The sequence below is a fragment of the Spermophilus citellus genome (genome assembly GCF_964194105.1).
Source record: "Spermophilus citellus genome assembly, chromosome: 4".
Taxonomy (NCBI): domain Eukaryota; kingdom Metazoa; phylum Chordata; class Mammalia; order Rodentia; family Sciuridae; genus Spermophilus; species Spermophilus citellus.
Genome location: NC_138185.1, coordinates 6,956,426 through 6,982,833, shown reverse-complemented (window position 1 = coordinate 6,982,833; position 26,408 = coordinate 6,956,426). Strand labels below are relative to the sequence as shown.

Sequence of the window (26,408 nt, the reverse complement as noted above, 5' to 3'; positions counted from 1 at the left end):
GAGAGGGGAAGATGCATGCAGACAAGATGGCTGTGCCTTGGACAAGGATCAGGATGAGGCTTGAGGGGAAGTGGATGGGCTAATAGATACAACCCTGCGGTGCACACACTGTGCACAGAGAAAGGAGGAGGAGAGGAAAAGGGCCAGAGGGGGCAAGGGGCTGACTTTGGGGCACCACGTCTGGCTCCGTTTTTCTCCACTAGTGCAGGGTGTCACTGATGTGTCCCCAGCATGCACTTATTCATCAGGCAGCAAATATGTGTGTGAAAGAATAAACCAGCAACCCCAGCAGCTGGCCTGCTGTGGCAGCCGCAGGCCCTGCCCTCTCCAGGCCGACTCTGGTGTATCCCCGTTTACGGTTGTTTGGGGCATCCTTTCCCACCGGACAGAGCTCCCCAGGGGAAGAAGCGCCCTTCACCGGGCTTGACATGCCAGGACCTCCCAGGAACCAGCTGTCCGACTTCAAGACTGGAGGAATGAGTCCTGGGCTCTGCAGCCCAGCTCGCTGGCGCGCTCCAGATTCCTCAGTGTTTCCTCTCCGCAGGTCCCACCAGCGGCCACGCTCCATGTTGATTCGTGGTGTTCATGTCCACCCTCCGCTACTAGAATCTCATCCCGATCTGGAATTAGATCTTGGGGATCTAGAATGCAAGCTGGCTAGAGCTGGGCTATTTAAATTGCCCTCCCCGCCAGCTCCAGCCCCCTCCCGGCTCGCTCTCCGGCTGCGCTGATTCCTGACTGACACATTCATTCACTTTTGTTTATAGTCTGTCTCCAGGCAGCTCCACGGGGCCGGATGTTGGCGTTTGGCTCACAGCTGTATCCAGACGCCTGTTGGTGCCTTGCACACAGTAGGCGCTCAGCCCCTGCGATGGCAGGAGGAGAGAAGGCGGGATCTGCGGGCAGGCTGTGGAGGTAGCGGGGTGGGAAGGGCCGGTGGCCCGGCGACTGCGCTTGGCCCAGGCCCCCGCGCGCCCCCGGCCTCGCGGGCAGGCGGCCCGGGCAGGGAGGAGTTAAGCGGCGTGCGCGCTTCCGACCCGCAGGTGGCGCCGTCCCGCCTCGGTGCCGACTCCCGGCGCTCCGAAGTGCGGGACAGAATCGCGGCGAGCGCGGCGCCGAAGCTCAGCCCGACTTGTTGATCTCGCCCAGGCAGCCGCCGCCGCCGCGGGCGAGCGAGAGGAGCGGGAGGTGGCGGAGGCGCCGCCCGACCGCGGTCCTGCCCGCCGCGCGCCCCGCGCCCGCCCGCGCCCCCTGCCTCGGAGAGCGCGCCCGGCTCCGCGGCGCCTGCAGCCCCGGCGCGTCGCCTGCCCGGCGGGGGTAGGCCGGGCCCAGCCCGGCCCCGGGACCGCCGCTGCCCGCGGGCGGGGGCGCCCGGGCGGCCGGGACGATGCGCGGTCCCTGGCCCCGGGAGGCGGCCGCCCTGGGGGTGAGTGTTGGGGCGCGCGGGCGGCGCGGGGACGGGGGGACACGAGCAGGGGGCTCGCCTGCCGCGGCTCGGCCTGTTGGTCTGCCCGGGCTCCGCGGCTCCAAGCTGGGGGTGGGGGGCGGGCAAGGGCTGGGGCCCGAGGCGACGCGCGATCCCCATTCTGGGGCGAGGGGTGAGGGCGTGTGCTCCACATGCTGTGGGCTCGGGGAACCCCCCGAAATCACCAGTGAGCGGCGGAAGGAGGGCACGTTTTGAAAGGCCAGAAAATTCAGCTCCTTTCCCCGCCTCCCACCTCCCCCACCCCTTCCCTTCCAAGCCCGGGGAAAGGCGCAGAACCCGGAGTTATAAAAAGCCATCGCAGGAGAGGAGTGAGGAGGAGGAGGAGGAGGAGGAGGAGGAGGAGGAGGAGGAGGAGCAGCAGCGAGGGGAGGATGGAGCAAGCGGATTCCGAGCACTCCTCGTGCCCCTCCTGCGGTGGGGTAGGGGGCGCAGAGGGAGGGGCGGAACCCCGCAAGGGGCTTGGCTTTGCGTCTTTCGGGCCCACCCAGTCGCCCGAGCGAGCTCCCGAGGTGCCCCGGTGATATGTGCAGAGGGGTCGCTCCGGGGCAGAGGGGCAGGTGAACACGCTGCCCACGGTGACCTCTGACAGGTGGGCATCTGGAAGTCCCCAGAATCTCCCCCAGATCTTTAAAGATTTAGAAAAAGCAAACCCTCTGCCATTCCCCTGCCCCCATCCTGGTTATCTCCAGCAAAGGAAGGTGGAAGATGAGAAGTCATTTTAAAAAGGAAGGAAGGAAGGAAGGAAGAAAGTTTTTCATGCTGTTCCCCTCCCTCCACATTGCGGGGCCAGGTTCAGGACTCAAACAAGAGACCCACAGGAAAGGGAGTTTCAGCACTCGACGGGGCGGACAGCGCCCCGAGTGGCTGGGTCGCTCCAGGGCCGCGGAAGCCCGGGGTAGGGCTTCCGGGGGTCCAGGGGCTCCTCCTGGGGCTCTCTCCGCGCCCCAAGGGCGGCCCCTCCCTCCGTCCATGGGGTGGGGCGGACTTCAGCACCGGCGGGAGGGACAGCGTCCAGCCGTCCTACCCCCTTGAGCCGCTTAAACCGCGAAGGTCAAGGTCTGCGGGGACCCCAGTGGCAAGGCGGGGAGGAGCCATGCCCAGCTCCGGGTGTGCTGACCCGCGTCTGCTTTCGCTTTCTGCCTTGCAGCCGTCGGGATGGAGGTGAGAAGGCGGCCGTGACGCCCGCCCGCGCGAACCCCTGCACCCCAGCAGCCCACAGCGCTCCCTGCCCCCCTCCCCCGCGGCAGAGGGCCTTGCCGTCCAGTGACAGCGGCCTGGGGGGGGCGGGGGGGCGGGGGCGGCCGGACCAGCGATGCCGGCGGGCATGACGAAGCATGGCTCCCGCTCCACCAGCTCGCTGCCGCCCGAGCCCATGGAGATCGTGCGGAGCAAGGCGTGCTCGCGGCGCGTCCGCCTCAACGTCGGGGGGCTGGCGCACGAGGTGCTCTGGCGCACCCTGGACCGCCTGCCCCGCACTCGGCTGGGCAAGCTCCGGGACTGCAACACACACGACTCGCTGCTGGAGGTGTGCGACGACTACAGCCTCGACGACAACGAGTACTTCTTCGACCGCCACCCGGGCGCCTTCACCTCCATCCTCAACTTCTACCGCACCGGGCGGCTGCACATGATGGAGGAGATGTGTGCGCTGAGCTTCAGCCAGGAGCTGGACTACTGGGGCATCGACGAGATCTACCTGGAGTCCTGCTGCCAGGCCCGCTACCACCAGAAGAAGGAGCAGATGAACGAGGAGCTCAAGCGTGAGGCCGAGACGCTGCGCGAGCGCGAGGGCGAGGAGTTCGACAACACGTGCTGCGCCGAGAAGAGGAAGAAGCTCTGGGACCTGCTGGAGAAGCCCAACTCCTCCGTGGCGGCCAAGGTGAGGCTGGGGTCCCGGACTGGGGGCCTGGGCACTCAACCCGGGCGAGGGCCATGACTGGGGACTCCGCTGCATTCCCCACGATGAAGCCCAGTAGGAGAGGGGCTCTGGCTGAGTCCCAGAGGTGAGGACCCACACCCTCTGACTTCTCCTAAGGGCGCTGATGGCCTGACCTTTGATGTTTCAGTGCTTTGTTGGCCCACCTTGTTGGGGGAAGTGATTCACAGGGTTTATAAAGAGCCACAGCCAGAAAGCAGGGGGTCGGAAGGAAATGGAGCTTGCTGGGCCGGGGCAGAGTTGGGTCTGGTTCCCTTAAGTCCCAAGCCCAGGCTGGAGAAGGCAGCTCTTGGCAACCCCTCTTGCCCCAGGAAGAAATAAAAGCAGCTGCCAGGTGTGTTGGAGGATGCAGAGATTCTGCCGGGTGGTCTTAGCAGAATTAAGGAAAACGCGGCAAAGGGACACTGAGGGGTGGGTGGACGACACCGTGCCCGCGGCTGGCATGGGTCTGTGGACGAGGGCTGCTGGCTCTTTCTTTATTTCTGTGTTTGGTGAGTTTCTTCCCGTAGTGGTTTGATGCAGCATGTAAAGGTGCCTTGGCTGCTGCTGGAGGAGGGGGTGCATTTCAAAGTTGGAGAGAAAGTGGAGGAAGGGGCAGGGAGGCGTCTGATCCCGCCCCGTAGGCTGCCTGGTGACGGTGGAAGTCGATGGAACTGGGAATGGCCGGGGCAGGGGCAGGGGCCAGGGCATGGCATGTGGTGACCGGCTGCTGGGCAGCTCATCTGAGTCTGGCAGGGATTCAGGGTGCCTGGAGAATTGGGGCCTGTCCTCATGTGGCCAGCGGGCAGGGCGTAGGGGTAGATGATCACAGTGTGCTCATGACTGCGGGGGTCCAGGAGAGGGAGAGGTTGATGGTGAGATCCAGCAAGGTTGAGCTGGGAGAAGATGATGCACTCCTGGGGGGGGGGGCAGGAAAACAGATTCATGGCACAAGGAAAGGGGGAGGGGACGTCCTCGTGTTCAGCTGTGACTTATGAGCTGGGGACCATCCAGCCTAGGCTCTCAGCCTGGGGTCACCCAGCAAGGTTGAGCTGGGAGAAGATGATGCACTCCTGGGGGGGGGGGGCAGGAAAACAGATTCATGGCACAAGGAAAGGGGGAGGGGACGTCCTCGTGTTCAGCTGTGACTTATGAGCTGGGGACCATCCAGCCTAGGCTCTCAGCCTGGGGTCACTCAGTTAGCCCCTCACTGGCCCCTGGCCTGAAGAGGACTGTGTGGGTCCTTTCCCAGGTCTGGCTGCCCCAGGAGACGCTGTGGGAGAGGGCGGCCCCTAGGAAGGTGGGAGGAGCCTTGCCCATGGACCCTAGAAAGGACAGGGAGGTTCCCAGACCTGACTTCCCCCCGGAAGCTGTGGGCAGCCACTGGCCGTAATCCTGCCCCGGGGTTTCGTGTCCAGAAAGCCTCCCTCTTAGCACAGAGGCCCCCACCCCTAACCGGCTTAGGATCAACAGACTTATTTTGCTATTTCCAGGCCTGACACAGGTCCCACCACTGCACATCCTGGAGGTGCCAGCACACGCTCCCTCCTCCCCGCTCTGTCCCAAAACGTGAGATCAAGGGGCAGGAGATGGGCGGTGCCCTCCCTCTTGGGAAGAAGCAGGCAAAGGGCACGTTGGTGCTGCCATCTGGCAGGGCACAGGCGCTCCGGCTTCAGGAAGCGATGTTTGGGTACAGACAGCCTCTCCTCTCCCTCGGGTTAATCCGCTCACCACGGGGACGAGCTCGGTGACCTCTCCATGATCCCAGACTAGGCTGTCAGTTCACATTCCTGGCAGATGGACCGTCTAGGATTTTCTGCAGCCAGGGCTGAAGTAAGGAAGGTGGTCAGGCCCACTGTCTCTAGTGTAGGTTCCTGACTGCCACTGAGAAAATACCTAACACATAGTGGGGCTCAGAAAGGCGAAGTAACTTGCCTAAGGTCACACAGCAGGCTAAGAGGAGTAGCCAGAAATTCAAACCCAAGTGTGACTTTGAACACCCTGTTCCTTCCACATGATTAAGTACCTCAGCCTCCTCCCCGGTTTCCCTGCTTCCACTTTTGCCCCCTGCAAGCCATTCCCCACACAACCACCAAAGTGAACTTTTCAAAATGTAAATTGGATCACATTATTCATCTATTTAAAATCCTCCCGAGGTTTCCCAGCTATTCAGAATAAAATCGAGACTCTGTCAAGGCATTCGAGGGCCTATAGAGTCTGGTCCTCGGGACCTTTCTGAGCTCATGTCCTCCATTCTCCTCTAGTCCATTCAATTCTGGTCCCACTGACCTCCTTGCTGTTCCCACCCAGGCCAGGCCTTATCCTACCTCGGGGCCTTTGCACCTGCTGCTCCCGCTGCCTGTGATGTGCTGCCCCAGCCTGTTCCACAGCCAGCTGTTGGCCCTCACTCTCTACTTGAGCAGTGGCCACAGAAGGTCTTTCTTGACTCCTGTCCATCGAGGCCCCTCCCCTCACTCGGCCACACCATGCTGTCTTTCCTGCCTGGGCCTTGTGCACCCTTTGAATCATGTTTGCTTCCCTGTGTCTGTTTCACACTCACAGGAGTGTGAGCGCCATGGAGTCCATGCACCGCCTGGTTCCCAGCGGGCGTCGCGGTGCCTGGCCCAGAGGCGCTCCAAAGAGCTGCTCCAAGGAGCTGCCTGGGAGTGAGTGAATGGACGGTGGGGGAAGCGCGCAGATGGCCGCCGTCTGGGGTCTGGGAACCTGCCGACCTCACTGCCCGCCTGTGGGCGAGCGTGTCCTCTGGGCCTTTGGCCTGCCTCAGCCCCCCAGATGGGACACCTGGCCTTTCTCAGAAGCCACAAATGGAGACAAGTGGGGGATCATTCCCAGGGGACTGTGAGGTGCAGACGTGGCCACATGTCCCATGCTGAAGGACAAGGACAGACTCTCTCTCTAGGCCAGCTCCGCCATCTCCCCAGCCTCTGACCTTAGGGGGTTTCTTCAACTCTCCCAGCGCCCCACCCCACCCCCTTCCCCTCCCCCTCCCCCTCCCCCACCTCCCCTGCCTTCCCCCCACCCCCCACCTGTGAAGTGGAGGCCCAGCTTGCGGCCTCCACACTGTCCAGGTTCAGCCCAGCACCTGGCAGAGCAGGTGGTGTTGGGTGAGGAGAGCAGAGTCCTTCCTCTGGGCCGGGTGGGCTGGGTGGCCCCAGACCTACTCCTTCTGCCTGCAGGACCAGGACAGCGGAGACAGCGTTAATAATTGATGGGATGTTCTGGCAACTCGAGCAAAGGAGAGCACAGGCCTCCGCTGCTCTGTCAGGGGAGCAAAAATCAAAACCCATTAGGCAGAAGGCGGCTTGACTGGTTCCTGTGTGGAGGGGGTCAGCCCCACCCGGTGTCCCTGTAGAGGTGCTGGGCCGCCACTGGACTTGGGCTTTCTGGGAGAACTCTAGGCTTCTCTCGGTGGAGCGAAGGGCACCCACTGGACCGGCCCTGAGTGTCTGCCTTCTCTGGAAGTTCCAGGTTTCTAGAGTAGCTTCTGTTGATCGTGCCGGGGCGCGGTCAGTGGGACTTCGTGTGCGCTGTCTCACCGAAATCCTTCCAGCGAGCTGATCAGGTGCTGCACCCAGCAGGGCTGCTCTGGGCTGTAAGTAACAGAATGGAAAAGTCCAGGCGGCTTCCATAGGAAAGAGGAGGTGAATCATCCCGTGTAGCCCACTTTCCAGGGTGACTGGGGTAGGGCGGAGTTGTTGGCTCCATGATGACCTCAGGATTCTAGACTCTACTCCTCCATCCCCTGCCAATGACTTGGTCCTCAGCTGGAAGCCTCACATCACAAGATGGCTGCCCAGTTCTAGTCCTCAAATGTAGACCCAATGATGTCCTACCCAGGAAGAGGGGCATTTTCTCCACTATTTTTCCTTGGGGGGAGATCTTTCCCCGGAGCATCCTAGCAGACTTTCGTGACAATCCTGTTGACCAGCATCAGGCCGCACGCTCGTGCTTTAGCTGTAGGGGAAGCTGGGAAAGCAGGCCTTGAGCTCTTCCAGACAAGGGAAGGAAGAGTTTGACCAGTGATACCAAGACCCTCCTGCAGGAGCGGAGGCCACTTGCCCGAGCTCGCTCAGCTCAGCGTTCAGTAAACGCTCATCAAAGAGTGCGAGCGGCAGAGCCGGGTTGGTCCACATTCCTCTGGTCCCCAGGCCTGTGCTCCTGAGCCCTGGAAACTGGGGCAGGGCATTTAAGCCCTCTGAGCTCATCCCCTGAGCCACTGCCACCTCGGGGCTGTGGGGACGGGGCAGTGAGATTTCACTGAGTGGGACTTGGAACCAGGGAGTGCCTGGGTCGGATCTCTGTTGTTCTAAGGTGGGGTCATGCTCAGGGACGGTGTCCTGTGGTGGCCTGGGTCGCCCACATCAGCCCTGAGGACAACTCCTCTTCCCAGGAGTGTGACTTTGGACAAGTCCCTCTCGTCCTCTGCATCTCAGTTTCCTACCGTGAAGTGGGAACTAGAGAGAGGCAGCCATGGGGGCCATTTAGAGAAAAAAAGTCCATCTAGAGCCGCTCCCCCGGGCCTGGCCCTCGGGCGCCTCGGCGGGCAGCAGCGGGCTGGCAGGTCCTCCCCAACTCCTCTCGGCAGCCGACGTGCCCTGGTGCTGACTGTGGGGTCCGTGGTCCTTTGGGGTCCCCTGCTTCTTCTGCGGCCTCCTTGGCCTGAGCCGGGGGTTCATGCTTGATTCTCAGGAAAAATGAGGGGCCCTCGGGCTCTGAGTCACCCAGCCGAGGCTCTTGCTGCCCTGCACGTCCCAGATGGCTGTTTGTATTTGGGGGACGATCGGGCAGAGATTCGGAACGCCGGCTGTGGGTCCCCAGCCCCAAGTTTGACCACCTAAGTGTAAACGGGAGTGATGACAAACCCGCCCCCAGGGCTGTCCCAAGGGTGACTTGAGATGGCCTGTGGGGGTTTCGCAGCCAGGCTCCATTAACCCATTACGTCATTTGATCAGGGACACTCGGAGGCCCCAGGTGCTTCCGTGACCTGCCTGGGTCACATGGCAAATCAGGGAAAGGTCCAGGGCAACCCCCAGGCCTTTCTGACCCCTAGCGCCACCCCACAGAGGCTTAGGGGTCTCTGTCCCCCAGGACACTTGGCCAGGACGTGCGTTGGCAGTTGGTCTCTCAAGGGCTTGGAGAAGCCCCAGCGCCCGGGCTGGAGGCCGTGGAAATGCTTGGGAAGCGAAAAGCAGCAGGGAGCGGCTCGCCAGAGCTCAATTAACTGAAGAGAACAAGCACGCATTAGGCACCAACTGCCTACCCAGCCCTGGGTGTCCTGGGCACATTCATGACGTCCTGCGTGGGGGCCCTGAGGTCAGAGCTGCACGGTCCAGGTTCGGGGTGGGCTCTTCTGTTCCCTGTCGCAGCTCCCTGTGCGGCTCCTCAGGCACCGCAGGCCGAGGGCGGTGGCCGGCCCCACAGAGGTAAAGGCCTCAGTGTGCACAAAGCCCTGGGAGAGGGCTGGCTTCTCCCAGGACCTCGGGGACTGCAAGGTGGTGGTTGTGGTTGTTAATCCTCATTTTATTTGATCCTCCTGACAATCGTGCAAGATGAACAAGCTCCTTTTCAAAATATGATTATTCTTATAAAATGACATGTGCTATCGCCAGCCTAGAGCCTTCCCCTAGCCACTGCCCCCAGCTCCTGACTGACGGAGGAGTGTGTGAGTGCCCCAGCTCTGCCCGGGGGTGTCACCAGGAGGCCTCCCGGGTTCCCCAGCAGGACAAGGTTCTCGCTGTCCCCAGCAGTTACGCGCCTGGTGACACGCCCTAGTCACCCTCTCTTCCCCGCTCTCCTACCAAGGTTTTCGGGAATCACTTCCCATAGAATCTACTCAGGTCCTTGTGCTAGGATCCAGTTCTGGAAAACCAACCAGTGACCTGTCCCCTGGGCCACGGACACCTCTTACCCCCAGCGCGCTCTCGGGATTGTCTTAAAGGCAGGGGCTGCAGGGCCGGCTGGGGCCCGTCAGCTCGTCTCCTCGTAAACAGCAGCAGCTGCGACAGCTCGGCTCTGGTCCCGGCCCTGGCCTGGCACGGTGAGAAGGACGTTCAACGCCACTTTCAATCCGGCTCCCTCAGTCACCCTGGTAGGGAAGGGCCTGGTCCTCGTGGCATAGCTGTGGAAACCGAGGCTGGACCAGGGTCACGCGGCTGTGGGCGGCTGGCATGGAGCCCACCGGGGACTCCCTGACTTTGACCTCTGGGCTGTGCCAGTGACCTTCAGAAAATGAGATGTCATCTCCCGGATGCAGCCCTAGCGTCCCAGCTTCACGTGAAGAAGTCGGGGAGATGAGAGGTTTGTCGGTGTCCCCCACCTTACAGAGTATTCCTGGTCCCAGGTTGAGAATGACCTTGTCCCCAAACACCACCAGATGGGACCACTGGGGACACAGGTTAGCATCAAACATTATGTAGTAGATGATGGAGACTGATAGGTCCCCCCTCCCTCTGTGGGTGTCATGATTGTGGCACCTCCGATTGGAGTGGACGTGGCCAGGTGGGGCTCAGGGCAGGGGCAGCACCCGGCCTCCACATGGGGTGGGTGGGATCGGGGCCAGGACTCACACACCGATGATATCCAGGGTGCCGATTCTTAAGTTCTGGTGACACACAAAGAGGACATGAGGTCGTGTGAGCCCCACGTCAAGAGCTGGGTTCCGCCTGGGTTGATCCCACCCCCTGGCAATGGGAGTCCCCGGCACCTCACCCCTCTGAGAGTGGGGAGCGGGTGCCATGGGGCCCAGTGTGGAGCCTGCTCCTCCTGGGCACACCCCGGGGCCACCTGGGCCTTGGGAGACTCACCAGGCCAAGGCCAAATGCCACCCCCAGGGACTCCCCCCCAAATTGTGGCAAAATACAGTGACATGAGATTTGCTGTCCTAACTGCCCTTCAGCGTACGGCCCAGCACCCTCACCGGCTCCAGAACCTTCCGTCTTGCAAAACCGAAGCCTCTGCTCATGGACAACAGCTGCCCGGCCCTCAGCCCGCGGCTCCTGTCCCCGCGAGTTCCGCCTCTGGGAGACGCCTGGGGCCTTACTGTGCTCCTTGGTGGCTTTTCACTTAGCGCAGTGTCCTTAGGACCTGTGTGCTGCGAGTCCGAGTGTCCCTCCCTCTGGAGGCTGACCAGCAGTCTGCCCACGCCCACCCCACATCGAGTTGGTCATTTTGGTCACCTGTGGGCCCTTGTGGCTTCCACCTGTTGGGCGGGTGTGACCCGCGCCGCTGGGGACACGGGCACACCAGTGGCTCTTGGAGTCCATGCTCGGGTTCTTCCCGGTGTGTTCCGGGAGCGGCACATGTGATTCTGTCATTAGTTCTTCGGGGACCCGCCAGGCTGTCCCCGCATCCTCGTCGGCAGCCTCCCGCCGAACACAAGCCGAGTCTCCTGGGCTTTTAATTAGAAACCCGACGACTGGCGAGGAGCTCGCGGTCCTTTGCGTCTTCTTTGGAGAACCGGTGTCAGTGGGCCTTGCTGTCGCTGCGCTCCTCACATGTGACCACGCGTCTGAATCAACACCTCGTTCCAAACACCAGATCGCACGTGGTCAGCAGAGACGTCCTCGTCTTCTTCCGGTGGCTTGGGGCCTGTTGTGTGGCCTTTGACGCACAGTAGCTTTAACGTTCTCTGCTCCCCGGGCTGGGGACGGCGCCCGGGCCTCCCAGCTGGACTCGGTTCTGCTGAGTCAGCTCATCGATTTCTCTCTCTTGACCTGAGCCAAGGAATCACGGCCAAAGCCAGTGGTTTGGCTTCCCCCAGGTTCTCTTCTGAGGGTTTTGTAGTTTAGTTGTACATGAGGCCTCTGCACCGGGTGAGGGAAGGGCTGATTCCATCCTGTGCACCTGGCCATCCTGTTCCCAGGGCCACTTGTTGTCCTTGTTGAGTCTGAGGCATTGGACGGGCCGTGAAGCCCAGCCTGGGAGGACGACCCGGATGGTGGGGTCGGGGGTGCTACCACAGTGCTGGGCAGGCAGGAAGGGGCCATAGCCAGCTGCGGTGGACATCACTGGTGACCACCCAGCACAGCCCCACCACCCTTCTCCCACCCATGAAAGCCTGGTGGGGTATGAGTGTGTGAGTGACAGGTGTCCAGAATGTGGCCACTTCTCACCACACACTGCTGCCCTGCCGCCCCTCTGCTGCCTGAACCACTGCAGAGGCCGCCTCCCACTGCCCGTCTCTCCTCCACCCAGCCGCTCACTCTCTTGTCAAAACCTTCTGTGGCTTCATCTCAGACGCGGAAAAACCGAGTCCTCACCAGCATCTACCCACAGGGCCCATGGCCCAGCGAGTCCCAGCCCCCTTCCCCCCCAGTTTCCCACTCCATCACTTGGTTCCTCCTGTGCTGGTCTCCTCACCGGGGCTCAGGCACACCAGGCACCCTCCTGCCCCAGGGCCTTTGCACAGGCTCCTCCTCTGCCTGGGACTGTTTTCCCACAGAAGCTGCAACACTCGCTTCCCCTATCCATCAAGCCCAGCCCCACTGCCATCTCCTCAGGGGGACACTCCATTTAAAAGAGCCCCCTGCACTGTCCACTGCCCCCACCTGCTGTTCGTCTTCCTCTGATGGGTTCCTCCACTCTCGCCTCTCAGTGCCTGCCGCAGAGTAGGACCCCGGGCACCGGGGCAGCGTGACTGAAGGAGCCACACTGTCCTGGAGGAGACAGAGTGCCACCACCTGACGAGAAGAAGGGTCTGGTGGCCGCAGGACCTGCCATTACTCATCCGCTGCTGGAAGCCTGGTCCTCAGCCCACCATGGAGGCCTGGAGCCTCGACCGGAGCCCGGCTGCCCGGCCCCAGCACGGCTGCATCTGGGGCCGGATGGCCTCCGCCGTGCACAAGCATGTTTTGCAGCCTCCCGGCCTCTGCTCGCTGGATGCTGGTGGAGAGGCCCGCGAGGCCAGGAGGGGCCAGAGGGCGAGAGCTGGAGCAGGCGACAGCAGGGCAGGGGGCCGCCTGGTCCCGGCCGAGCCTCAGCTTCCTCCTCTGTACAGTGGCCTGACGACCCCGGGGCCACGCGGAACTGTAGGAACCAGATGGTCACCGTAACAAAGGCCCGCAGAGTCGGCCACGAGCCATTGGGTTTCGACCAGTCGTGTCCATGCGTTCAGTGAGCTTTATTATGCTCCTGCTGCATGCTGGGCACTGGCTGGGAGCTGGGCGGGCAGAGAACAGAGGCCAGCGCCCACCGAGCGGCTACTGCAGTCGGGGAGCGGTGAACAGAGGGAGGCCTGGGGCAGAGCCGCCGTGCGATGGCGTTTTCAAAACCTTGACCTTTCAGACACTGAGTATTTCTGGATGAAATGACAAGACTGAACCAATCTGTGTATTTTGGGGGGTACCAGGGATTGAACTTGGGGGCTCTCAACTCCTGAGCCAGGTCCCAGCCCTAGTTGTGTTTTACTTAGAGTCAGGGTCTCACCGAGCTCCTTAGGCCTTGCTAAGTGGCTGAGGCTGCTCTGAACTCGCGACCCTCCTGCCTCAGCCTCCGAGCATGCGCCACTGGGCCTGACCTCAGTCTGTATATCTGGGGGCACTTTGGGAAAAGGCTGCAGGGCGGGGACAGCGCTTAGGCAGGGCTTGGCCAGGGGGCTCAGGAAAGGCCCTGCCCAGAAGGTGCCAGTTAAGCAGAGGCCCGCGGGGAGGGAGGGAGGAGGGTGCTCAGACACTTGAGGGGGAGTGTCGTGTGCAGAGAACAGCAGGTGCTAAGGCCCTGGGGTGCCCACCGCCCTCTCGGACATTCAAGTGGCTGTTGTGGCTGGAGCCCTGAGGCAGCAGGAAGTAGGAGCAGGTGAGACCAGAGAGAGGACCTCACAGGTCACCACGGGATTCTGACCTCTCCTCTGATCCCTGAGCCTTCACCCTGGCCTCCCTGCCTCCACTTTTCCCCAACCAGTGCCTCCTCGGAGAGCAGCCAGGTGCTCATGCTGACCATCCCATCCAAAGCCCCTCCGCTGCCCACAGAGCCCCAACTCCTTACCTGCTCTTCAGGCCCAGCCAAGCCTTCTACCCTCACCTCCTCCCCAGGCCCCAGAGACCACCGTCCTCAACTGTGCAGCCCCTGCCTCTCCTTCCTTCCCGAGGGCTGCACCCAACTTCCCAAGCTGATCCCTCCTCTGCCTTGCGCCCCTTTCTTCCTCTCTCTCACCCCCAAGGCCAGGCTTCCCCTCCGCCTCCTCTGTGACACCTTCTTAACCCTCCCCGTGACACCCGCAGCCCCCTTCAGCAGCGTGGACGGCTCCCCCTCTGTGCTCTGGAAGCCTGACGTTCATACCATTGGGAGGACGGGGAGCAGGCCCGGCCTAGAGGCAGCAAGGTCACAAACCCAGGCCGTGCCGCCCCTTTGTCTGGTTCAAATCCCTGCTCAGCCCCATGGGCGCTGTGTGCTCTTTCAGGAGTGACTTAACTTCTCTGGGCTTCAGTTTCCTAACTTATAATTTGGGGAGCTTCACAGCAACCAGGGCTGCTCTATGAAGCACTGGGCAAATGTCCTCGTGGTGTCAGTGGAGATCTGTTGAGCACAGAAGTGAACAAATGCACTTGACCTTGTGGTGACCCATTGGAGGGATCTCACTACAAGGCAAGGGTCACCCAGGCCCACCCCTTCCCTTCCTGTCTCTACCTGCCTTTTCCCTGTCCCCACGCTCCCTGGGCAGGGACAGGTGCCTTTCCCTCATTCACAGAGAAGAGGCAGAACTGACTCAGCTCCACTTTCCTGCAGAGAGCCCTCGTTGTGTTCTGGGGGCCAAGGGCAGAACCTGACATTGAGGGTGAGATGTCACCTACGGCGGTCCCACATCTGCCAGGTGACGGACCTGGGACCAAGCAGCTTCTGAGAACAGCCGAGGTGTCCACTGATGCTCCCCAGGGCCCAGATGATCCTCGGGCCTTGGCCTTGGCCAGCCCTGCCTCGGCATCCACAGAGCCAGGTGTACCCAAGAGGCAGCCCAGGGTCACCGGGCAGCCACCTGTGAGGAGCAGAGACGCAGGTGGAGGTATGAGGGGTGGCCCAGTGCTCTCCGCCGTCAGAACCCCCACTGCCCTGCGGCGAGCGGAGCAGGCCCGGGCAGAGCCGCTGTGCAATAGCGTTTTCAAAATCTTGACCTTTTAGACACATACTGAGTATTTCTGGATGAAATGACAAGACTGAACCAATCTGTGTATTGACGGCTTGAGGACTCCGTCTCCTCCCTGTGGACAGGACTGCACATCCTTCATGTCCCTTGAAACAGTGACTGCAACTTGGTTCAGTCCCCTCCCATTCCCGGGGCAATCCTTGCAGTCTCAAAGTAGGCTGCCCCTCCAGGCCTCTCTGGTCCTTCTCCCTTTCTGTGGGTGTGTGCGCCTGTTTCAGGGTGGCCTAGGGTTGGTGCGGCCGACGCTAGTGCCAGGCACTTGAGAAGCCTTTGTGTACCTTCTAGGATTCTTCCGCTGCAGCGGACAGAAATGCAGCTCAGATGGGCTTTTAAAAGCCCTGAGTTAGGTAAGGCTTCAGGCAAGACTGGATCCAGGGGCTGAAATATGTCATCAGGACCTAGGTGCTGCTCTTCTGTGTTGGTTTCTCAGTAGGCTGCGCCAACGTGGGTGGAAAGACGGCCTCCTGCAACCCCAGGCTTCCTTCCTGGGGAGAAGCAGGTCTCGTTCTCAATGGTCTCAGCAAAATCGAGGCTGATTCTCATCGGTCCGTCCCCAACCCATCATTAGTCAGGTCTGGGTCACATGTCAAGGCCAGGAGCTGACGTTTTCAAGAGACTGAGAATGGGAAAGAGATGGTTCCTCCAAAGACGGGTTGAAGAGAGAGACGGAGGGGGTGGGGATAAATAAGTAAATAAGTAACCCACGTCGCCTGGAGCGAGCTCCAGCCTCCAGAAGGAGGTGGGCACTGAACACCAGAGAACCAAAAGGAGGCCACTCAGGGTGTGTGCCTGGGGAGGAGCAAGGTGTGTTGATGGAGAGCAACAGGGCCCCATCAGAAAGGGCCTCGGGCCATGTTGGAGGCCTTGGCCGCGAACCTGAACTTGACTTCTGCCCCACACTGCAGAAGTGAGCTTTCCTCTGCAGGCCTCCGTCCACCTCCCCGGCACCGTCCCCGGCACCGTCCCCGCTCCCTCCTGTATTCTGCTTTCTTCTGAGCTGGCATCATCTCCCCCCATGAAGCAGGACATTTCAGAGGACCGTTCCCTACTGGCGTCTGGATCCTGCAGCGGGTGGGGGCGGGGAGGCAGTTTTATGGGAATGTGCACGGCTGCTTCCAGACGGGAGGCCCAAAGCCTCACTCGCACGATTTCCCAGCCCTGTCCAGGAACACTGTGCCGATCCGTGTTCTGAAGTCACCTGGGGCCTGGTGCAGAGGAGGGGGACTCCGAGGGACGTGAGAGGGGGAGGGAAGGAGGGCCAAGCAGCTCTGTGTCTCTGGTTTCCGGGGTGCGTGGGAGAGGGCTGGTCTGGGTGCACAGTTGGGATGCCGTGGTACGAGATCCGGGTAGACCTTTGGTCTCCTGGGGCCTCCATTTCCTCCCCTGTCCTCGCCCATGCGGCAGGTGGCACAGGCCGGGACCAGCACCCTGGTGCCTGCAGGTCCTTCCTTCTCAAGGTCTGCCCCAGACCGCGCCGCCCTCTTCCCCACTGATGTCCTCCGTGGTGGGGACTCTTGGGTCTCTTCACGCACCAAGGCATGGCTGCAGGCCAGACGCTCCCTTGGCCTCCCCCATGGCCATCCTCCCTGGCCATCCCACTCCCCCACACTTTGAGGGACGAATGGCGCATTCTCCACCCGCCAGAAAACTATGCACAGTACCCCGGGGAGTCCCTTGTTCTGTCTCCTTTCCTCCAGGAAGCTGCCCCAAGTCCCCTTTGTAACAAAGTCCCTTGCTGATCTCTTGCTGAGAGAATTGGCCGTCCAAAGGGGTGTCCACCCCAGACTGGGACAGGCCTGGGACGGGGTGTGCGGGGTCGGGGCCGACTTCCCCACGGCCCCAGCGGCAGGGCCAGCTGACGGAATCTGCAGGACGCCAACCAAAAATGTGCCTCTTGGTCACAGATCAGTGATGGCACACAGAGCCCCCAAGCCAGGGGCTCCCTACTTAGCGGGGGCCTGCGCCCTGGAGCCAGCCCCGCCCTAGATGGCCAGGAGGACCCCTCGGCTCCAGAGAATCCCTCAAAGGAAAAGCAGGTCCCTGCCAAGGGGTGCACATGGGGCCCCTGTTAACAAGCAGGAGGACAAGAGGCCCGGGCAGGCCTGAGGGGGCCAGTTCACACAGCCTCTGCCCCAGAAGGGCAGCAGGGAGCAGCAGGTCTGTGGTCAGCTCTCCCAAGTTTTTAATGTTGGGAAGTAATTTTAAAACATTAAACACTCTTGGGGGACATGCCCGGCCCCACACACAGGCTCTGGGGCTTCATGGTTTTGTCTTTCTGTGGTGCTGGGATTTAACCCAGGGCCTTCTGCACTCGAGGCAAGCACTTCACCACGGAGCTACACCCCGCCCCCAGCCCTTCTTATTTTGAGACACAGTCTTGCTAAATTGCTGAGGCTGGCCTCTTAACTTGTGGTCCTCCTGCCTCAGCCTCTGGAGTTGCTGGGATTACAGGCGTGTGCTACCATGCCTGGCCTTGGGGCTTCTGGTTTTGACCCCTGCAATAGACTGAAATGGAGGGGGGATGGTTTCTTGCCTCTGAGCCCTTCCACCTGAGGGAGGAGAGGGGATGGGGTGTGGGAGTCAGAACAGGTCCCCTGCTAAAGTTCGCCAGAGAAATAGAAACAACAAGAGAGATACGCACATGCGATTTATTATGAGGAACTACGGGGGCTGAGAAGTCCCCTGGTGTGGGGACCCCGGGCAGCTGGTGGTGTCATTCAGTCCAAGTCCTAAAATCTGAGCCCCCAGGGACGCCCTGGGTGGAAATCCCCGTCCTGGGGCAGGAGGACACCCGCTTCCCGGCTGCTGGGGCACAACAACACGGGACGGTGCGACCTTCTGGCCAACGTCATCCAGAAGACTCAGACACAGACCCTGGAGATGTTGGACCTGGACGCCCTGCAGCACCACCTGGTTGACACAAAATCAGTCCTCACATCCCGGCCCTCTTCTTACACCTGGCCACAGCACAGCCCAGGGTGCAGGTCCCACCCAGCTGGGACGAGGTGACATCCCACCCAGCTGGACGAGGCTCCCAAGCTCAAGGCGGCTCATGCCCTGGTGGATGTCAACGCAAGTTGGGAAATTCACAGGTGAATCTGGAACATACCAGCCAATGAGGGGCGGCAGCCGCTGACCCAGTGGTCGGAGGAGGGCTGCCTGTTGAGCCAGCAAACTGGGCCACCTCTGAGCCTGGGAATCCTCGGCTGTAAACTGGGAATGACAAGCTCCGGTGCGGTCCAGAGGACTGCATGGGACAGGGATGTGGAGCACGAAGCCAAGCTCCTGGCACACGACACCCTTGAGCCAGGATTCACTGCTGTTTTTTACCATCGCCGTCGTCATTGGAGCAACTGGCTTATTCCCGCAGCAGGAACTGTGGAGGCTTCCCCGTGGACTTCGGTGTTCGGGCCTCCTGGGTCACGCAGCGCTGCTCTTCCCAAAGGGGACCTTGGGTGTTGGAGATAATCAGTGGACACCAAGGTGCCCGGCCCTGGAGGTCCGGACTGGAATCCTGTGTCAGGTTGGAATTCTGCAGCTCCGCACGCTGTGCTGTTAGTCTTTGGAACACCACCATTCAAGGTCACAACTCCGGGGTTCAAGGTCAGGACACGGCCATCCTGCATCCACAGTTGGCCCAAGGAGTGGCGGGAGCCTTGCCATTCATGATTGACGCCCCCGCGGGCGACGTTGGAACATGTCCAGGGCCGCAATTCTGAGGTTCAAAGTAGGGTGCTTCGTGGTGCTCGGGACCAGAATCCTGGCAGATGCCATCAGATGCCGTGTTGGGAGCTGCGCTCTAGTTCCCTGCTTGTCACATGGTGAAGCTGGTCCCTCCTGCGGTCGCTGGGCCTCATCACCCCTGCCCCTGGCAGCAGTTCCCGAAGATCAAACCACAGAGGGCTCCCAGACCTCCGCCACTCTGCCAGCTCCTCCTCCCCAGGTGCAGGACCCTGGCGGACCCTGGAGCCATGCTCTCTGCGCGACGCCTCCCTGGAGCAGGCCGTGGGGGCGGCCCTGCCAACCGTGGGGCCTGGGCAGCTCACCGCCGTCCCCCAGAGAAGGGCAGACGCATGGGGCAGGGGTCAAAGGGAGATCCCGGGGCTGTGGCTACCGGCTGCGGCTGGCACAGGTGCAGGGAGCGGGAGGGTTGCTGGTGGCTGTGGTCACCACAAATGCCAGCGGAGAGGGCTGATTGATCTTGCCGCGGAGGAGCTGGAAACCATCTCTCAAGCGCCAGGGGTTTGGCAAGAGCCACGGCTGGATCCTTCCGCTGGCACCGGGCTCAGACCCACCCCCACCGCCGCGCCTTCACCGCCTTGTCTTTCCCTGGCTGTCACCGCCTGGGACAGTCTGTGCCTCCCTGGTTCTAGGGCCTCAACCCTGTGCGTCCTCAGCTTCGCGGAGAGGGGCTCCGCCGTCCAGAGCCGAGCCGAGCACACAGTGGGTGCTGGTAGGTTCTTGTTTCAGGAATGGCTGTCTTCCTATTCCCAGCTCCCGGTCACTCCAGAGTCCAGACAGACATCTTGGGGGTGAGGGAACACAACAGAGCAGAGGCAGGAACCCCGCGGTGGCTTCTTGCTGCTCTCAGGAGAACTTCCAAGATCCTTCTCCAGCCAACAAGGTCCTGTAGGAACCAGCACCTCATCTCCGTCCTCCACCCTCATCTCCGTCCTCCACCCTCATCTCACCTCTGCCTTTCATTCTCTTAGCTACACTGGAAATTCTCTCAGGCCCTTGGCAGGCTGCTCTGGGTTGTACCCCAGGGCCTTTGCTCATGTGGCCTGGCTGGCTAGAACACCTTGTAGCCACTGGCCTGGCCTCTGTGACATCTCTTACTCATCTTTTAAGGCTCTGCCTAACCACCACTCCCCTGACTTCCCTGAATAGATGCCATCCATTCCCTCCGTGATGGCGCTGGTCTGTTTCCTGAGAATTTATCATGAGATGCTCTTGTTCTGATTTTGGATTCCTAGGTTCGTCACTCTGGATTATCTTCCCTGAACTGGGGGTTCCTCACAAGAGAAGTGCCTTTTGAAACAACCTCAATCCTATGGATGTTTTATATTTTTGAAACTGCAAAAACCAGGGCAGTGGATTTTTCCATATCCTCATGGCACAAGGCAGCAGAGGGCGGACTGGACGCTCTCCTTTGGTTTGCTTCGGTGGCCCGTGCTCCGAGTCCCTGGGAGAGTGAGGCGGCTCTCACCTCCCTGCTCACCTCCCACCTCTGCTCCTGGCTCGGGTTCTGGCCCCACTGATCTCCATGTACCAGTGTTTTCCTGCCCTGGGCTTTGGCACATGCTTTTCCTCTCTTCTCCACCCCGTGTTTGCCTCCCCGTCCTGGAGCATCCAGCTCCAATGCCACCTTCCTCCGAAAAGCTCCATCCCCCAGATATGGGTTGTCCGGCTTCTGTGTGCCCCTCTAGGCCACCTTTCTCGCTGGCCTCTGTCCCACTGTGACCTGATCTCTGCCTGCCCCTCCCTCTGCGCTGGGAGTGCCCAGGACTGGGGTTTGGTCCCGGGTACCCCGCCTCTCTGCGCCCAGCACTGCCTACCCCTTATCCACCCTGAGATCTTGTCGAGTGAGTGCACAGATGACTGAATTCGGAGGTTGGTCAAAGTTGGCCAACATGGCGCCCCTCGGGATGGCGAGTGGTGAGCCCGCGGGAATGCCCAGCCGCCACTCCAGCCAGAGGGTCTTCATCCTCTGAAAGGACCGGGCGCCAAGTGCTTTCTTTTTCCTTCCTCCTGTCTTTCCTGGCAGTGCTGAGAGGGAACGCGGGAGCCTGCTGGGCACATCTCTACTGTTGAGCCCACTCCTGCTCCTGGGCACCAAGTCCCTTCCCACGGCCAGGTGCCCCCTCTGGCCTCTGTGCTGGTGGCCCCTGCAGCCCCTGCAGCTGTGCGAAGGCCCCCCACTCAGGCTGCTTTATGGGTTCTCTAGAATTTTACCCAAGCCAGCTTCCCACACACAGCCTCTAAACCTAGGAAGGAGAACTTCTGATGCCAATCCCAGAGAAGTCACCAGAACCGTGGTTTAGTTGGAAGCTGTGCCATTTTGCGTGTGGGTGTGTGGGTCAAACCCAGGGCTGTCCTTCCCCCCGGGGCCTGGGACAGACAGGTCTGACCTCCTCCAAGACCGGCCTCTAGACTCCCTCCCCCCACATGAAGGCCAGGGAGGGAACCTCTCTCAGCTCTTCCAGCACAAACCCAAGGTTGGCTCCTGTCTGACACACCTGGGTCCTGTGATCACCTGTGGCCAGAGGAGGACAAGAGCTAGGGGACCCGCTTGGGCTCAGGCCACCATTAGGTCCAATAAATCCCCAAAATAGAATATGGGTAATGCGCTTCTTTAAATTAATTCATTTGTCTTAGTGAAATCAAGCTGTTTCAGAAGGAAATTTAATGTCACAAAGAATTGGTACCATTTCCCATAAATCCTGCTGTGAAATTCCAGCCGGGCGCTGGGGCCTGACACCTGCCTTTGGGTCGAAGGGGAGCCAGTGCTGTGATCAGGTCAAAGCCCCATTAGCCTCATCCTGGGACTCCCCTGGAGGATTGGAGGGGATGGCACCCTCTGGCTCCGAGTCAATGTTGCATCCCCAGGTCACCTACCCCTGAGGGGCAGGCGAGCATCACCTGAGGAGCTTTGGAACTCCTCAGACCCATTAAATCCCAATTTCTGGGGCTGGGCCCAGGGCCTGGTGCTTTGCGAAGCTCCCAAGTGATCCCACCGTGTGGCCAAGATTGAGAAACCCAGACTTCAGAGCCTCAGACGCGTCTCACGTGGACACACGCGGGGCCTCAGCGAGCCCACGGGGCTGCAGGACAGACCAGCGAGGGGGCTGGGGCTCCTTGGGAGGTCAGGGGTGTCTGTCACAGATTCCTCCAAGGAATCAGCTGAACAGGGCCTGGGGAGGGTCGCTTCACACTCATGAGTTGGAAGGAAACTCGTCCATCTCCAGGTCCAGCCGGGTTAGCGTCCTGCAATGAAATTCCACTCACCTGTCCCTCCCCAGCTCAGTCAGCCTCGGTCACCCGAGCCAGCTGTTCTGACCCAGCTCCACGCTCGCCAGCTGTGTGGATCCAGTCCTCTCGGGCTCCCCTTTGGCATAATGGGCTTCCCCATTGCCGGGCTGTGTGATCTTGAAGGGACCTGTGAGTCTCCTGCAGGGGGACAGCCACAGTCTTCCTAACCAGGCTCCCCAGCCCTGGCAGGGCCTCTCAAGCCCCGGGCAGTTCAGATGGCCACCTCCCCCCAGACCCCAGAGTCGAAGCCCCCACCTGCCTTCCTAACTCAGACCTCAGTCCCTCCTGATGGAGGCGTCCTCAGGAGCAGTGCAAGCAGGCTGCCTGTGTCTTGGGGTTCACCACAAACCCCCTTCTCCAGGGACCCAGCCACAGGGCTGGTACCTTCCAGCCGATGCCTTTCAGCAGGTGGGGACACTGAGGCCCAGAGAGGCCAAGTCCTTAGCCCAAGACAGAGCTGAGCCTGCAGCTCCGAACTGGTGATCTTGCCCTGACTGTCCACGTGTCTGATGCTCCTCAAACCTGACGTGTCCAAATAAGCTGCTCTGCCCACTGCAAGCCCGTGCTGCCCAGTGCCCCCGTTCAGCATCTCCAGGGGGAGCAGAGGTCAAAACCCAGAGCCGTGCTAGCTCCAGCCCCACTCGCCATGCCAACCCTGCGCCCTGCCTGCAAGGCCTCCCCACCTCCTTCCTCCTCTCATCGCCCCATTAACACCCCGATCAGGAGTTGGACGGCTCTTTCTTAAAGAGCCAGAGAGTAAACAATCAAAGTTTGCTGCCCACGGAGGGACTTACATAATCCCTGAAAGTGGGACCATCTGAAACCTGAAATCTGTTCTCAGCTTGCATTTTGGGCAAACAGGTCGCGGCTGCATTTGTCCTGGGAGCCGTAGTTGGCTGATCCCTGTGCCAGGCCAGAATTGTCACCCGGGGGTGATTTTGCCCCCAGGGGACATTTGGCAATGTCTGGAGACAGTTTTGGTTGTCACGACAGAGGCGAGGGTGCTACTGCATCTGGTGAGCAGATGTCCTCCAGACACTAGTGAGGCCAGCCCCACAACAAAGCGTGTTCCAGTCCCAATCTTAAAATTGTCGCCAGGGCCGAGCTGAGAAGCCCCACTGCAGACCCAGCTGCTGCCCTCACTGCCCTGGACTGTCACAGTCCTGTCCTCGTTGCCACCTGCTTGCACAGTTGTCCCCCCTGAGTCCTTTTCCCCACTTCACGCATTGCTAAAGCAAAATCCATACAGTGTCCACGAGGCCCTGCAGTCGGTCCCACCCCCCTCCTCTCTGAGCATGTCTCCCCACCTCCCACCACAAACCTACCGCTGGGCCTCGACAGAGGCTGGTCCTGTTGTCATCTGCACGCCTTGTTCTGTCACCGGCTGCTTCCACCTCAGCCCTCTCCCCGCTTGATTACTTTGTCCCATGGCAACGTTGAGCTCCTACCCCACCCACCCGGCCACCCAGAACCTGTGCTCTGAGAGACGGGGGTTCTGCTTGTTTCTGGAAGTCTTCTGGCACTGGGATTAAGGGCTGGCACGTAGTAGGTGCTTAGTCAACATCTCCTAATGAGTGCAGGCTGTGTGGCCTTCAGTCTCTGACTCACCACCTCACAGTGCACAGCTAGTGGTCTGCTCACTGTAGAGTGCTGTGCCCAGGCGGGGGGTGGAGCTGGCGTGGCTGAAGTTGAAGAGTGTTCCTCTCTGGCCCTGCGGGACTGAGTCTGCGGTGCCTTTTGCAGCCGGGATGGGGGCTGCAGGCCAGGCTTTACCTCCCCAGGACCCTCTGCCTTGTCTGGTCCCCTGGCCTGTCATGCCTCCTTCCCCATCCTCCGTGTCTCAGGTAGGTGAGGCCCCTCGAGGCCGCCACGCCTCTCTTCCCCTTGTAACCTCACCTGCCCAGCTCCGTCCTCCAGCCAGCGCGTCCTGTCCTCCATCAGAGGCCCCCAGCGGGCCTGTCAGCCTGGGAGGCCTGTTCTGAAGATCTCCCCTCGGGTCTTCACAGTCCAGACTCTGCAGATCTCAGAGGCACAGCTCGCGTGGGGCCAGCCAGGTGTGCAAACAGTGGCTTTGCACTGAATGCCAGGTGCAGTGGCCTGCACGGGGGAGGGGGCAGGCCTTCCCCTTTCCTCCGAGGCTGGCTCCGGCCTGGGGAGGCAGCATTGAATTTGCACAGGAAGGGGGTGCTTGTGGGGTGGACACTGGAGGTGCCTGGCCCACACCCTGCTCACAGCTGGTGCCGCCACACCCTGGCTGCTCTGAGTCGGCTGCTGAGAGCCCCCAACTGCCCCCACAAGTGCTCTGGGCCCCTGGGACCTGCCTGCCCACACTGTCTGCAGCAGCCCTCCTCTCCTCTCCCCAGACGGCCACCAGCCAGCGATTGCCGAGCCAGGGGAGGACACTGACCCTCTGACTTCCCAAATGCTCCACTGTGCACGGTGGTTCCCAGAGCTCCCAGGGTCCAGCCGGAGACCAGACTGCAGCAAGCCCGGGCCCTGGCCGACACGCCCTGCCCGCCTGCTTCCCTCCCTGTCTCTCCTAAGGGCAGGTTCTCAATGACAGAAACCCTCCTGTCCCAGCGTCTGCCCAGGGGCCACCTGCCAGTCATCAAGGGAGGGGAGCAGTGTTTCCAACTGACATCTGTGTCCCAGTGCTGGACCTGACAACTAAGGGTGGCCCTCGGGCTTGGGGAACACTCCCCAATGTCACCATCGCGCGGGCTCTCATTGACCCCACGCCCAGAAGCGCAGACCCCAGGCCCCTCTCCACGGTCCCTGTTGGAGGTTTTGCTGCTTCTGCTGACATGGTGGGGACCCGGGCCAGAGAGGCTGCGTTCCAAGCGTTTGTTCGCGAAGGGCTTTTAAGGGCTGGCCGGGCCTCCCCCACTGCCCGGCTGCCAGGAAGCCTCCCTCCCCACTGCAGCCCCGCAGGAGCCCTGGCAGGTTGGGCCTCCTTTCCCTCCACCGGCTTTTCTGAGGTTCGGCTTGGCAGCCTCGGCTGGCCCTGGATGGCTTTATGAGGTCGGGAGTGGCTTGGTGCCAGCTGCCCATTAACATGGCCCCAGGGCTCCCGAACCTTTTGGCTGCTCCTGTCAGGAGGGGGGGAGGTGAACAGGCAGGGGAGAAAGTCACAGGCTCGCCAGCGCCAAGGTGCCCTGTGACCTTGGGCACGTCACACCCCCTCTAGGGCTTGGGACCCCCAGCTGTAAAGGGGGCGCTGGGCAGAGTGGTTCCTCCCAGCTCCCCCCGACCCATTCACCGGGGGAAACACTCACTGAATGCCAAGGCGTGGGGCACTCGTCAGGGTTCTGGGGACATGATGTCAACAAAAGAGACCAAGTTCCTGCCTCGTGGAATAGAACGTCCCGGTGGAGGATGCAAAGAAGAGGGGATCTGGAATCAGAAGATCTGGAGCTCTCACCGCTGACTGGCATTTCTAAAATTCATTTTTGAAGTGTCATTTGAGACATAGCAACTGTGCACAGGAAAGGGTGATGGCGGTGCTCCGGTACACACATGCATTGCGTACTGGCTCAATCGGGGGACCAGCACATCCGTCACCCCAAACACCATTTCTCTGAGGTGAGAACACTCAAAATCCTCTCTCCTAGCTCTTTTGAAATACACAATATATTTTGTGAACTAATCACCCCGCTGTGCCGTGACCACTTGAGCCTGATCCTCCCACCCCACTGGAACTTTGTACCCACGACCCACCTCTCCGCACCCCTCCCTGGTCTCTGGTGGCCACCCTTCTGCTCTCTGCTCCTAGGAGAACACTTGTAGAGTGTTCTTATTTTTATTTGAGGGACCTCCGCTGTTTTCCAGAATGGCTGTGCTGATTCCCGTCCCCAGTGGTGCGCAAGGGCTCCTCTCCCCACAGTGTCACTTGTAGAGTGACACTGTGCCGTGTCTCTTTCTGTGCCTGGATTGTTTCACTTAGTGTGCCCAGGGTCATCCATGGTGTCACAAATGGCAGGATTCCAATCTTCTTCAGGACTGGACAGTATTCCACTGTGCTCCGGACCAGGCGTTCCTTGGTGGTTCCTTCATGGGTGGCCACTGAGGCTGTGTGCATGGTGCTGCGCAGACCCGACGGGCCACCGTCTCTCGGCCTCTGGCTTCACTGCCTTTGGAGGTGTGCCCCGGAGTGCGGTTGCTGGATCATGGGCAGCTTAATTTCTTATTTTTTTGAGGGACCTCCGCTGTTTTCCAGAATGGCTGTGCTGATTCCTGTCCCCAGTGGTGCGCAAGGGCTCCTCTCCCCACATTTCTCCAGCACTTGTTATCGTCTTTTTCATAACAGCCGTTCTAACCCTGCTGGGCTGGCTGGGCTCCGTCTCTTCCTCTGTAAGATGGGTTATTCTGAGGCACCCATGCATCGTGGATTAAGTGCTCCTGGAAGTAACCACTTTTGACATTTAGTAAGCGCCTACCGTGTTGCAGGCAGGAATGCAGGCAATCACCTCCAGGTTTCACCGGGTGGAGGCCGAGCTGCAATGGGGCATATCCTCACTGCCACTTCTTACTGTGTGTGCTTGGACACGCTGCTGGACTTCTCTGTGCCTCAGGTTCCTTGCCCATTCAGGGGTAACACCTGTGCCTGGACCTGGGGTTGCTGGGAGGGCGGAGTGGGTTAGGACTTGCACAGCCCTCACTGCGCTCAGTGCTGGGAGGTTACGAGAAGGGCGTTCATCAGGCCTCCCATCAGAGAGGAGAAGGCTGAGGTCTTAATACCTGCCAAAGGTCACCCAGGCGGGGGAGCTCAAGGGAAGTGGAAGGAGCCTCCCGCAGTCTGAACCTGGGGCCAGGGGACG

At 60.8% G+C, this 26,408-nt stretch overlaps 1 protein-coding gene and 1 long non-coding RNA gene across 4 annotated transcripts in view; one reads left to right on the top strand and one right to left on the bottom strand.

The window, feature by feature from the left end:
• Positions 1-906: 906 nt before the first annotated feature.
• KCNB1 (potassium voltage-gated channel subfamily B member 1) overlaps positions 907-26,408 on the top strand; it is an 81,796-nt gene continuing 56,294 nt past the window's right edge. The window contains exons 1-2 of one of the 2 annotated variants that reach the window (XM_081289633.1): positions 907-1,426; positions 2,634-3,365. In XM_081289633.1, the coding sequence (XP_081145759.1) occupies positions 2,799-3,365 (567 nt within the window). In that variant the 5' untranslated portion in view covers positions 907-1,426; positions 2,634-2,798. Of the gene's footprint in view, positions 1,427-2,633; positions 3,366-25,070; positions 25,174-26,408 lie in introns of those variants that run through there. The other variant, XM_081289634.1, reaches the window with a different exon arrangement.
• LOC308646545 lies at positions 17,194-23,591 on the bottom strand. 2 transcript variants are annotated; one of them, XR_014021421.1, is made up of 3 exons: positions 23,488-23,591; positions 21,568-21,729; positions 17,194-19,186 (listed from the first exon to the last, which is right to left on the bottom strand). It is a non-coding gene; the product is annotated as an uncharacterized lncRNA (long non-coding RNA). The 2 variants fall into 2 exon arrangements; XR_014021422.1 differs by lacking the exon at positions 23,488-23,591 and adding an exon at positions 22,917-23,314.